Genomic DNA, 13,689 nt, shown 5'->3' on the forward strand with positions numbered 1-13,689 from the left:
CTGCTGCTGCTTTAGAAAGTTTGGTTTTAAGGAAACCACCTTACAGCTCCTCTTGCCTGGAAGTTGCTCCTTCAATGAGTCTAGGCAGCCGTAGAAAAGGTCTTGGTGCTTTGAGACGCCTCCACTGCTTTCCCACCCACTAGCCTAGATGATGAGAGTCCTCCGCGAAGTGGATTCCCTTGAGAACACAGCTTGTGGCCCCAGCCTCCTGCCAGTCAGGGCATATGGACCGTGCTGCTGCCAGGCATTCATTTCTCTGTGGCCTGGCAGATACCTCAGGCCGGCATGCCACTTCCTATGAAATGCCCCACAACAAAATTGATATCAAAATTAAATTGTAGGCCGAGTAATTATGGCACCTGCTTGGAATCTCCAGAGCTGTGTGTTTCATTTTCAGTGTCGGGGCTCTCCTCCCTCTCTTCCCCTTCCGTCTCCTTCCCAACCCCACCCTGTCTCCCTGTAAAGTAAGGGAGAGCACCATCCTTATAGGGTCTCTCCTATCACTTCTCCTAAGTCCTAGAAGCAATCAAGGCTTGGCCATCACTTGTGCTTTGTGTTTTGAAAAGCTGTTACAATCTAATCAGTAGTTCTCTGACGACAATTAGAGAACTGTAACTAAGGCCCTGGGGTAAAATTCTGAGTTCACCACGTCCTTGCCTAGCAGAGTGAACATGAGTTTTAATTATGCTCGCCTTCGATTTCCACGAACAGCGTTGCTGACAAGTGTTTACCACCACAGTGTGGTGGTGCACTCTCGAGATCCATTTAAAGTGCATTAAAGTAATATTTAGCGCCTTAATAATCCTTACTCATTTATATCATTATTTTGACATTCCATTTTTCTTAGGATAATATTACTGGAAGAGTTAAAGTGGACTCAAGAAGTTCTGCCTTCTAATGTTTTCTCACCCTTGCTGCCTGTCTCCCTGCAGAATGTGACAAGCTGAGGCGAGATGGCTGCCGAAGTTCTCAGTACTATTCTCAGGGACCCACCTTTGCAGCCAGCTCCAGCCCCTGCGACGATTATCAAGATGAAGATGCAGAAACAGACCGAAAGGTGAGGCCAAATTCAGCATCAGCCTCTGCTTTGCACCCCATGGCAGAGGAAATAAACCTGTCATTCTAGTTGAGTATTGTCATGTCATGTGTCAGTTTCTTGGTATTGACGGAAGTACCCTGAGTCTGTATGTTCTTATCCTGATGGGGAGCTGGTGGGACGAGCCCATCCATCATCAGAGGCTCTCAGTCTCTTCAGCTTCTCCTCTAATGTAAATATTCTACTTTTTATAAAAAAGAGGTGAGCTCAGGAGCCAAGAAACACACAAAAGTAATATGTCCTCTATAAAAGCAACATGTCCTCCATGTATTTGTACGTTTTCAGTAGCTCAGTCATCTCTCAAAGAGCTCTGTTGCAGTCAGGGATACCTCAGCAATAGTGAAATTCTCAAGATGGCTGCTTCTGAGTGAGAGTTCTGTGTGGGCTACAGTTTGAGGGATTACAGACACGGCATGGAGCTCTAATGAGCATCCTCTTGACTGCCACATCTTGGTGAATGCAGCGAGAGGAATAATGTGCCAGAGAACAGTTTGCATCTCTTTAACAGGATGCAAAGGAGTGGCTGGGTAGGTCCAACAAGAACTACCTTAGTTCCCTTCAAGAGCACACCCTGAATAGCCTGCAAACCTCCTCTGTAGTCTTACAATTTGAAAATCCTGGGGCTGGCGAGATGGCTCAGCGGGTAAGAGCATTGACTGGCCTTCTGAAGGTCCTGAGTTCGGCTCCCAGCAACCACATGGTGACTCACAACCACCCGTAATGAGATCTGATGCCCTCTTCTGGTGCGTCTGAAGACAGCTGCAGTAAATTACTCTGGAGTGAGTGGGGCTGGAGGGAGCAGGGCAGCAGAGGTCCTGAGTTCAACAGTAGCCACACACATGATGGCTCATGGCCATCTGTACAGCTACAGTGTACTCATACACATAAAAATGAATAAAATAATTCTTTAAAAAAAAAAAAAAAAGAAAATCCTGTCCCTGAAATTGCTCTTAGGCCAAAACCTGTAGACATGGGTCACAGAGGCGTAAACCATATATCCAAACCTCTAACAAAAAGTAAAAGCCTCTATTTCAAAAGTGGTTTTTTTTGATCCAGGCCAGGTGTCTAAGTAATCCTCTTCGCTTAGTTTTTCTCATACTTGCCAATTCAATCGGTGGCTGTGTACCTTTGGGCTCCGTTTACTCATGCCTCCTCAGTACTTAATACACGTGAGAGAGTGAAATCAAAGCATGTGGAGATTTTTACTTCCATTATCTTCTCTTCATTATATTAAATGATGTGGACAGATAGTGGAATTAATTAAACAAAGTAAGATTTGGGAAATTGAGTTGGGCTCATTTCTAGGAAGCACATTTTTGAAGATCTGTTGTTATTGTTGTACTTTGTCTGCACGTGTGTTGGTGGAGTATGTGGTAGTCCATAGCATGCCAGTGCCTCACAGGCCAGAAGAGAGCGTCAGCCCTCCATTGCTTCCTTCCTTACCTGGGTTTTTACCACAGAATAGTTCTTTGCATTTCCTTTAGGATATGGTTACGTATGGAGCTAATCTTTTTGCTGAGTAAGATGGCTGCTCACGGTTATATCATGGGACAGGCAGCCATTTCAAAATGGATCTGTTCTTAAATATCAAAAACTCGTATCCTTCTTTATTGGTATGAATAAGGAAAATGAAAAATCAGTGGTGAAGTATCCATTGAGATTTGTGTGTATCCAGGTAGACACCAGCCTTCCACTGATCGCCACAGGAGGAAAAGCCAATGATGGGTCCAGAAATTGTGCCTAGGAAGGAACCAAGAATGGTGTGTAGGAGTGGCACGGCTGTGTAAGGTGTGAGGGGTCCCTGCCAACAGCTTGGCTTTATCATGGCAGTTCTCCAACCTCTTTAGTTGAATGGGGACACGGTGTCTAAATTCTCATTGGCTGCTTACTTCTTCTGACAATCTAGCAAGATTTGATTGGACTTTCACTCCTGGACCAGGAAGCAGAAAGTAGGACCACAGACCTAACTCCTCAAGCCTACACGTTTCTTATTTTCTTTCCTTTTTAAAAATGTAATGCTTATTTATGATTGTGTGTGTGTGTGTGTGTGTGTGTGTGTGTGTGTGTGTGTGTGTGTGAATGTAGATGGAGAGGTCAGAGGAAACCTTCTGGGAGTCCTCTCCTTCTACCATAGGTCCCACCTTCAGGTAATCAGGCCTGCAGGGCAGGTGCCTTTACCCAGGGGACCATCTTGCCAGCCTCTCCACACGTGCTTGCTTTTTCAGCAGGTGGATCAGAGGCTCCCTGGCATGCTCTCTAAGAACTTTTCTAGGCCCCCGAGTCACAGATGGGAAGAATGGCTGCGCCACAGCTTACCTATATTTGGGCTCTCAGGAAAGCACACAACCATCTTAAAACCGTACTTCTTTGCTCACATAAAGTTTTGTTACTTTGCGATTTAAACAAGTTAATATCGTTCTATGGCTTGATATCTTTAGAATGCATCGTTGATGATATTTTAAAGGAACTCTTCTTTTCTTGACTTTCAACTTATACTAAGTATTACCACTATTTTTAAAAAGTTGTTCAGTCACCGGGCAGTGATAGTGCACACCTTTAATCCTAGCACTTGGGAGGCAGAGACAGGCAGATTTCTGAGTTCGAGGCCAGCCTGATCTACAGAGTGAGTTCCAGGACAGCCAGGGCTACACAGAGAAACCCTGTCTCGAAAAACCAAAAAAAAAAAAAAAAAAAAGTTGTTCAGTCTAAGTTTTATCTCAAAGCAGTTTGTTACAAAGTTTGCTTTAGGTCTAAGGAAATAGTTTAGAAATAGAATGCTTGCCAATAATGACCAAGGTTTTCTTCCTCCAAAAGAGAGATCATAATAAATATGTTTCAGAATAATAAAAAAGTAGATATTTATCTATCTTGTGTTATACAATGTGTTAGCATGAGTTAGGATAACATATTTAGTCACAACTAACCAACCATGCCACCTATCTCAGTTTCCTTTCTTGACGCTGTGATGAAAGTACCCTGAGAAAAGAAACATAAGGAAGGCTTTACTTCAGGCTCTGTCCATCATTGTGGGGAAGAGCTTGAAGTAGCTAGTGATGTCACATCCACAGCTGAGAGCAGAGTAAGGAGTGAATACTATGCTAGTGTTAGCTCACCTTCCCCACTTTTACTCCATCCCCTGTGCAGGGAATGGTGCCACCCACGATGGGTGGGTCTTCCTCCTAATCAAGGCAATCCTTCATAGACATGTCCACATGGAGGCTAGCTCAATCTCGACAGTCCCTCATAGAGACTCCTTCCCCATGTCATTCTAGCTTGTTGGGTTAACAACCAAAATTAACTGGGCCACCATTATATCAAGCCTCTCCCCCCCTTTTTTTTTTCCACTTTTTTTAAAACTAATTTTTAAATGTTAGGATATGAAGTAGTGGGTTACATTTTGGCATCTTCATACATGTGTGACATTATTCTCATTCCCATTTGTTCCAGTCTCCATCTCCTCACCAGGACCCTTTGCATCTCCCGTGTGCTTTTCTTTCTGCCCTCCATTATCCCACCCTTTGGCTTTTTTATTGTCTTCTCTCTTCCCTTCTTTACTTCCTTTCCTTCTTCCCTTAGCACCCTTGGCTAAATCAATCTTTCTTGTGTTAACATTTATAATTTCTTGATTCTGTGAAGCACAGAAAACTCACTTGGAGCTGATGAGACAGTTCATCTAGTAAAGGTACCTGTCACCAAGCTTGGTGACCTGAGCTCGCACCCAGAACCCACACGGTGGAGAGAACAGATTTCCACACATTCTATGGCCTGTGTATGTGTGTGTCCACACAAACACAAACACACAAACATACACACATGCACACAAAGATGGCAGTGAAGGACCTCAGACTGATTGCTTCTAGGTAAGATGAGCAGTGAAGTGAAGTGATGCGAATTGCTAATTAATGTAGTTTATGGAGATGTGGTCTTAGGGAGTTGATGGCTGATGCAGACTTCAGACTGTAGGCTACTGCAGTAGTCCAGGGAAGAAAACACATGTAGGGACAGGGACAGGCGTGGCAATAGTAGAGGCTCTAGGTTTATTTGTGAAGTGTGACCTATGGATTTGCTGGAATTACAGCAATTGAGGATGAATCTGTATTGTTCAGCTCAATCCTTCTAAATGCTCATTACAGAAATTATTTGCATCTCGTCTCCATCTTTGTGTGTTCTTTCAACTCTACTGCTGTTTCTACTGTCAGTTTACCAGCAAAAATCTTACCCACTTAACTCATCAGGGCTAACAAAAGGTACCAGGGCATGTAAATTGCACTAATTATGGGTGGCCTTAACCTAAGCCCAGCATGCTAACTCACCTGCTCATTCTGCTGCTCTCTCAAGTCTCATATCTCCAAAGCCTGCATCCCCATGTCTGGTATAGCCTCTGGAATCCCCATGTCTGGTATAGCCTCTGGCATCCCCATGTCTGGTATAGCCTCTGGCATCCCCATGTCTGCTATAGCCTCTGGAATCCCCATGTCTGGTATAGCCTCTGGAATCCCCATGTCTCATAGCCTCTGGAAAACCAAAGCAATCCCAAGGCATCCTTTTTACAAACTGTGTGGCTGCCCCACTTGCTGCACCTTGCACTCAGCCCTTGCCTGCCCCCACCATGGGCAAACCATCCCTAATCCTTTTCTTTCCCATTATATCCCAAGTGACCAGTTTAGGGCCTGGCATTAAATAGGCACTCAGTGTCTTTCCAGTGGAACAAATAAAGCCCATCCCTATCCATCAGATGTGCAATCTACCCCTCCCTCTTTGGCCTAATGGGTTCTTGATTGCATCATAACCATCATTATGTGAATACACTGAGTTTTCTTTCATCTTGAAGGAACCTTCCTTTGACCTTCATCTCCCTCCAATTCCACCAGTTTCCTTTCCTTTTATTTCTCCAAAGAACTGTCTAGACTACCTGTCTCCACTGCCTCTGTTCAGTCTCCTTTGAAGCCCTCCAAACCTCTAGCTCACTGCTGAAACTACTACCCTCCTGTCCAGTAGTCACTTGTATGGTATCAAACCGGCGGTTTCCAGAATTCATCTTTGCCTCTCAGCAGCATTAGACATCATTTGTGAATCTTCTTGGAACATTTACTTAGCTTTTGTAGTACCACACTCCTTCCTGGTCCCTTGTCCTTTATTTTACGTGAGCTCCTAGTCACAGGGGCTCCTTTTCTCCCATATGCCTAAATCTCCCATAGGTTCAAATCCTCTGCCTCTGCTCCATTGAAACAGACTCATGCCTGGAGTCATTTTAATGAATCCTCCTTGTTCTAAATCCCATGTATGGAAGTTTTCTACATTTCTATGTTTCTTTTTAAAAACAGGGTTTCACATTGTAGTCCAAGTTCACCTGGAACTCAAAGTGTAGCTCAACTGTCTTTGAATCCATGCCAGTCCCCCTGCTTTGCTCTCTGAGGGCATAGATAGTACAGGTGTGCACAACCTTGCCCAGATTTAAATATACATTTTATTTTGCCTGACCTTAAACATTTATCTGCTAACTGTCCCAATTTCCCTTACCACAGACTTGTCCAAATCCAATTATGTGATTCTCAGAACCCTCTTAAAAACAGAACAAAAAGAAACCTAGTTACCACAGTGAAACCCACACCACTCCACCAGATGTTTCAGCAAAAAACACGGGGCACATTTGATCATTGTCTCCCACTGCCAGAAAATTTTGCCACTCAGAGTGGGAATAGGAGTTGTAGAGAGAAGTGATGTGAAGGAGGGAGGGAGGAAGGGAAGAAGGGAGGGAGGGAGGGAAAGTCAATGAGATTTACTTGTTGCATGTTATTTTAGTTAGGGTTGTATTGCTGTGAAGAGATACCATGACCAAGACAACTCTTATAGAGGATAACATTTAATTGGGGCTGGCTTACTTATCATCACGGCAGAAAGCATGGCAGCATGCAGGCAGACATGGTGTTGGAGAGCAAGCTGAGAGTTCTTGTACATCTTGTTCTAAAGGCAACCAGGAGAAGACTGGCTTCCAGGCAGCTAGGAGGATGGTCTCAAAGCCCACCTACACAGTGACACACTTCCTCCAGCAAGGCCACACCCACTCCAAATAATGCCACTCCCTCTGTCAAGCATGTTCAAACCAGCACCTAGTAGGAAATCACTCTCTTTTTCTTTCTTTTCTTTTTAATGCAGTGCTGGAAGTAGAACCTAGGGCCCTAACATACTCAGCAAATGATCTGCTTCCCAGCTGAATTCCTGATGCAGCAACTGTACAGTTTTTAAAGGAGGAAATGTGATTACAAGTATAATTTAAATAGGTCACCTTTTGTTAGATGGAAGAGATATAGGCAATTTTGAAAGCAATTATTTAAATTTATGTGATATATCAAATCTGACCCCAGAAGAGAGGGAATGTTTAATAGAGCTGTCCTATGGAAGGGGCAGGGACAGGGTCCAGTGCTTGAAACAGTTCCAGAACAAAAGAAAAAACTCAGTTCTTTTTCTAAAGCTTTCTTTATTTTTACTCCATGTGTTGGAGTGTTTTGCCTGCGGGTATGTATGTGCATGATGTGTGTGAAGTGCCACAGCGGTCAGAGGAGGGTGTTGGATCCTCCTCAACTAGCCATCTGTGAGCTGCTGCGTGGGTTTTGGGAACTAAACCCAGGTCTTCTGCAAGAACAGTAAGGGTTCTTAATGGCTGCACCATCTCTCCAGCTCCAAGTTCAGTTCTTTTTAAAGAATTTAGTTTAATACATAACCAACACTTGCCAGAGACTCTAGGAAGCAGATTAACTGGCCAATGCAACTAATGAAGACCAGTTTATACCAATCATAAATCATTAGGAAACACCACTGGCAGCTCATTAAAAGACAAATTCTCCATTGTCACCCACAGGTTACTTTAATGGCAGAGTATGGACTTAGATAAAGGATGGCAACTGACTATTAATGTTAAATATATTAATAAATCTGGGGATAAAACATGTAATTAAAATAGTAGATATTGACATGACAGTATAATAGCCATAAAACAAGAAAGTTGAGATGAGGGCTAGGGATATGGCTCAGAGGGCAAAATACTTACTGTGCATATCTGATGAGCTGAGTTCTGTCCCTTGAACCTAAGATAAAAGGAGAGAGCCCAGTCCCAAATGTTATCCTCTAGCCTTGCTGTGTGTTCTGTTCCCGTACACATAAGAATGGGACATACGAGAAGGATCCTAGCTGCCAGTATTACTACCTGACTTTGAATGGGAAGAACCATCAGGCACAATTGTGAGAGCATGTGTGCAGTGGTACAAAACAAACACAATGAAAATTGTATCCCATATAATAAGCACAATATTTGGAAAGAATGAATGTGCTTACGTTACTTCTTTAGGCAGGGTGGTGGTGGCACACGCCTTTAATCCCAGCACTTGGGAGACAGAGGCAGGTGGATTTCTGAGTTCAAGGCCAGCCTGGTCTACAGAGTGAGTTCCAGGACAGCCAGGGCTACACAGAGAAACCCTGTCTCGAAAAACAAAACAAAACAAAAGAAAGAAATCAGTAGCTTTTGTATTTATAGTTGGAGTAAGAGATGGAATTTAAAAATTACTATAGTAGACAAAAGAACCAAATTTAGTAAGGAACTAAATTTAGTAAGGAACATACATGATCTGTACAAGAAGCTTTTGTGCAGCATGAAAGAGCAGAAATGTGACATGAAGAAATGTTCTCAGGCCAGAGACTTAGTGCACAAACACTGACATTTCTTCCAAAGTGAACTAAGGAGGCCCCATAGAGAGTGGATTTGCTCTGTTCTGTCTTGGGACTGTTAGAAGAGGACCATGGAGGCTGGGTCCAAGCATTCGTAGCTAGGGCGACTGGCAAACAGAAGAGCAGCAAGGAAGGGAAACCACTTGTGCCCATTTGCAGGCAGTCAGGAGTCTTGCAGTGTGGACCCTGAATGCATGGGCCAGCAGAACCTGATACCAAAACCAGAATATAGTTTAGAAATGGACCTAGGACTTCACTGGGGTTTGCAGAATCATTAAGCTGATGCTTCACTTCAGATGGGATCCTGTAAATGTAGAAGGCTCTCCACACCAGCAGTCCCATGTTACTTCCATGTTAAGGCTCAGCTGCAATTCAGTCTTACAGTATAAGACAAAACAAAACAACAACAAAAAAACACCCACAACTTTATTCTCAAAGCTGTGCGAAGAACTTTAGAGCTTGCAGTAGAAGCCACTCTTGAGGGCAAATTCTCCTGGGAAGGTTTGGGGCAGCATGGTGAGAGAAGGGTATGAATATAGAAAACTCACAAGTTAACAAATGGCTTAGGCTGCACAAGGTCTAATGAAGAGCATCTGGTTTGCATCCAAAATAGTACACTTCCAGAAGTACTTGGGATGGGAGCTCTGTCCTAAAATGAAAGTTGTTGACAGAGCAGAGGGTGATCCTTTAGGAAAGAGAAAACTGAGAGGCATGTATCTTGCTCCTTTCCTCTGGCTAAATTGTGCTAGAATAATTAGCCTAATTACCCTACCCCTGTGCAAGAACTTGTACCAAATGTAAGGCTTTACAGTCTGTTTAAGGATGAGGAAAGGTGATTTGCTAATGAGAGCTGCTGGGCCTTGATAGTGAGAGTGGTAATGTAGTGTGGCAAGAAAAAAAAAAGATTATTCCCAATTGTTTGTGCTGCGTATTTAAAAAGCAAACAAATATGCCCTTAGGAAAAGTGCTGTCAGCAGAGTGGACTTTGAAGGAAAAAAAAAAGAAATTCTAGAAAAAGCCTTTAGTGCCTCAACTGCAAATCAAAAAACAACTCACCGCTTGCCCGCTCTTTGTTCTTGTGCTGACCTTTTTCGTTCAGCATTTAGTGCAGTTAGGTTTGAAGGGTGAGCCGATACAGGTGCCAAAATGCTTCCTGCAAGTAGATGGGGGATTCTCCAGGTGCCGTTAGGAGAGGCTGCATTTGACGGCATTGTCCGTTGGTTCTGGGAAATGTGCACAGAGGCCCCATTGTGTCTCAGAGAAAGGGCACCGGGTGCCAGGTACTCAACCTCTTTATATAAAATTTATCCTTGGAGTGATGCCTTGGATTGGAATTTTGGCAATAAATGGTTGGCCTTGGTGGTAGTAACAGAAACTGGAGTTGACTTTTCTATTTCCTGTTATTTTTTGAACTGGCACCCCGGGGGTGTTTTAGGCTTTGTTCAAGGAAGACTTTGAAGAAAACAGTGGAGCCTTCCTCACTCCTTAACTGTGAACAGAAGGCTCATTTGCTCATTTGAACACAATACAGAGATCACAGGCTCAAGGTGGCTTCCCCACCTGTTCAGGCTGGTTCCTTTGCTTCCTTGCATGAGCTTTGGTTTCTTTAAAGAGATGAAACCACATGTGGTTCACAGGGGAGTTGGGGGTGGGGGGGGAACAACCCTGGTTTGCAGCTGCTCTCCTGTGTAATTATTAATAGCACTGCTCTTGCTTTCAAAAGTCTTAAGAGTTTTGAGGTAGATAACATCACTGTGCTACCCCCCCTCCCCCCCCCTGCCCCAGAGTGTTACAAGGTTAAGTGTATGAATGTCTGTGAAGCTCTGTGTTCAGTGCCCGCCCCTGCCCCAGAGTGTTACAAGGTTAAGTATATGAATGTTGTTACAATGTTAAGTATATGAATGTCCATGAAGAATGTCCATGAAGCCCAGTGTCCCATGCCTTGTGCCTGGACAATGATGACTACTTTTAGTAAACTCTTCAAGGCCAGACATCAAAGAAAGTGCCACAATAGACAAAGTCTGTTTTATGAAAATTTGGCCACCCTCCCAATCATCCTGTCTCTGATTCTGCCCACACGGAGTTTTCTGCCCGAAGCAATGGATTTGGGTGCTTTTGGCAGCTACTTAAAAAAATGGTCTGATTATCCTGGCTTCACAGGTCGTCTTGTGTACAGCTCTATCACGAGGCAGGCAGTTCCCAACTTTATAATCCTAGCAACATACTTTAGAACATTCCAGAGTTTGTTCGCAAGTCGCCTTCCATTTTCCGTAAGAATCCCATGAGATCGGAGCTTTAGTGCTTGTTACTGATGTTTCAAGGATTTGGAAGCTGAGGCTTAGAAACAGAATACTTTCAAATCATTGCATAAATACTAGACAGCATCAGCGAGGAGATGAGTCAAGAGCTTCTCAAATTCAAATTTGTTTCATTGTATCATGTTACTCATTAAAAGGGTGACATTACTAAGTGCACTCCCCACCCCCATTTCTTCAGGCTGTAATGCCTGCTTCTGATGTCTCTCCATCTTTGGCTTGCCTGATATTCATAGTAAGGATTCTGGAGGGTTTGGAGAGAGGAGTACCATGATATGCCTCACAGTCTGTAAAAAGAATATATTGCTGCAACGGGAGGAGTAGAAATGGGTGGTAAACAAAACAGAGGGAGGAGAGCAGTTACTGGGCTGGTGCAGCAGCCGGGGTGTGACAAGACTTTTATTAGTCATTGTACTGACTAGTTTTGTGTGTCAGCTTGACACAAAATAAAGTCGTCGGAGAGAAAGAAGCCTCAGTTGAGGAAATGCCTCCATGAGATCCAGCTATAATTCGTCTTCTGAATTAGTGATCAATGGAGGAGGTGCCAGCCCATTGTGGGTGGTGTCATCCCTGGGCTGGTGGTCCTGGGTTCTATAAGAAAGCAAGCTGAGCAAGCCATGGGAAGCAAGGCAGTAAGCAGCACCCTCCGTGACCTCTGCATCCTTGCTTCCTGCCCTGTTTGAGTTCCCGTCCTGACTTCTTTCAGTGAAGTACAGCAATGTGGAAGTGTAAGCTGAATAAACCCTTTCCCCCCAACTTGCTTTTTAGTTATGGTGTTTTATTGCAGCAATAAAACCCAGACTAAGATTGTCATCTTCCATCCCCTGTAACAAATACTAAATGGCCTGTTGTTGTAAGAGGGCCTGTGGGGCCTGTGAAGAGGCAGCATTTCACACCACCAATGAGGAGGGAAACAACCATTCGCTTGTGGCCAGAAGGCAAACATTCCAGAAAATGAAGGGGGCAGAGTTCCATTCTCTCCTTTGAGGGCATCCTCACCACAACCCACCTCCTAGCAATCCTTTGACAGCATGAAGCTGGGAAGCGGGGCCTCTGTCTGACACGTGGGGTGGGCATCGCATAGACTACATCCTTCTTAACAGACATCATTGGAGACACTGCCCCTGAGACTCAGCAGGGTTTTCCTCGTCCCTGTTGTGTTTATAAACAGATTGGGCCCGGGAGTTGGATCATTCTGAAAGTCACCCACCCTTGGCCTTTTCTTTAGTAGATGGTGGCACTGAGAAACAGCCACATTTGCATATTGATTTTGTGTTCTGCTTGCCTGGGAAATTTGCTCACCAGAGAAAAAAAGAGTCTGAGAACTTGGCCAAATGGATTTGCTTTGTGAGTGAGTTGTCACACAGTAGCCTGCTCTGGGGTTCCTCCCATGGCAACCAAAACTGCAGGGAAGCTCTGCCTCACTGTGAAAGTGTGGACTGTGACATCATCAGCCGACTGAAAGGAAAGTGGGTTAGTGGGCCTGCAGAGCCTCCTCTGGGCACTACGAAGGCACAAGAGGGCTGTTTGTTCCCAGGCCTTGGTCATGTCACGTAACTCATGAGCTCCTGTGTTCTCCACCAGCCCAGACCTTCACTTTTCCTCTGTTCACAGCCTTTGGGCAGGAATTGGTTCTTACTGCCTTCCGGGTTTAATGCTGCATTTCAAGCTGTGTGTCTTCCTGACTCACTCAGACTCTGCCCCAGACATGGAGCTTTTATACAAACTGCCATGAAAATTCTCAAATAAAATTAAATTTAATACGCATTTGCGTGTGTGTCTACACCTTGCAGATATAGAAATATGTGTTATTAGTCAGAGTTAACAAGAATGTCAAAACTGCAAAAAGATTATAACCAGTGGATTTACATCCATCCATGGTTTCAACTTCTGATACATCAGAAATCCATTTGATGATCTTAATGCTTAATTTATTTTCTTCTTGTGCGCATGTGAACAATCCCAGCTACAGTGTGCAGGTAGAGGTCAGAGGACAAGTTGTACGACTCAGTGCTTTCTTTCATGTGGGTTCCTGGGATTGAACTCAGGGCATCAGAGTTAGTGCCAAGAACCTTTACATGCTGAACCATCTTGCTAGGAATTTTCTAAGGGAATTTTGTAGAGATCTGTGTGAGGTCTCATCTGAAGAAGGATGCCAAATAAGTTGTCAGGGACAAGCCGGGCAGTGGTGGCACACGCCTTTAATCCCAGCACTTGGGAAGCAGAGACAGGCAGATTTTTGAGTTCGAGGCCAGCCTGGTCTACAGAGTGAGTTCCAGGACAGCCAGGGATACACAGAGAAACCCTGTCTCAAAACAAAACAAAATTGTCAGGGACACATGCTGAACACATAGAGTGTGTTTTTCAAGTTACAAATATTAACCCACATTTTCCCTAGATGGAAAAGAAACCAAATGGTTTCTTTGTGTTTTGTAGGGTAGCAACAGTAAAAGTAGATATGGAGACATTTAATGATATGATTTATATTTTTTATTTCCATGGTTATTGTTATTGTCCTTGCAATAAAAGAAAAATTGGCACTTGTCAATCCATGGG

The 13,689-nt window shown here is 43.9% G+C and overlaps 1 protein-coding gene across 11 annotated transcripts in view; it reads left to right on the plus strand.

The window, feature by feature from the left end:
- Nhsl1 (NHS like 1) overlaps positions 1-13,689 on the plus strand; it is a 232,848-nt gene that overhangs the window by 189,035 nt on the left and 30,124 nt on the right. For all 11 annotated transcript variants that reach the window (XM_031380514.1, XM_031380505.1, XM_031380507.1 and 8 more), the window contains exon 3: positions 933-1,057. Coding sequence is in view for 9 of the 11 variants with exons in the window: in XM_031380505.1 (XP_031236365.1) it covers positions 933-1,057 (125 nt within the window). In the remaining 2 variants the exon portion in view is untranslated. The remainder of the gene's footprint in view (positions 1-932; positions 1,058-13,689) is intronic.

Source organism: Mastomys coucha, unplaced genomic scaffold (assembly GCF_008632895.1).
Source record: "Mastomys coucha isolate ucsf_1 unplaced genomic scaffold, UCSF_Mcou_1 pScaffold2, whole genome shotgun sequence".
Taxonomy (NCBI): domain Eukaryota; kingdom Metazoa; phylum Chordata; class Mammalia; order Rodentia; family Muridae; genus Mastomys; species Mastomys coucha.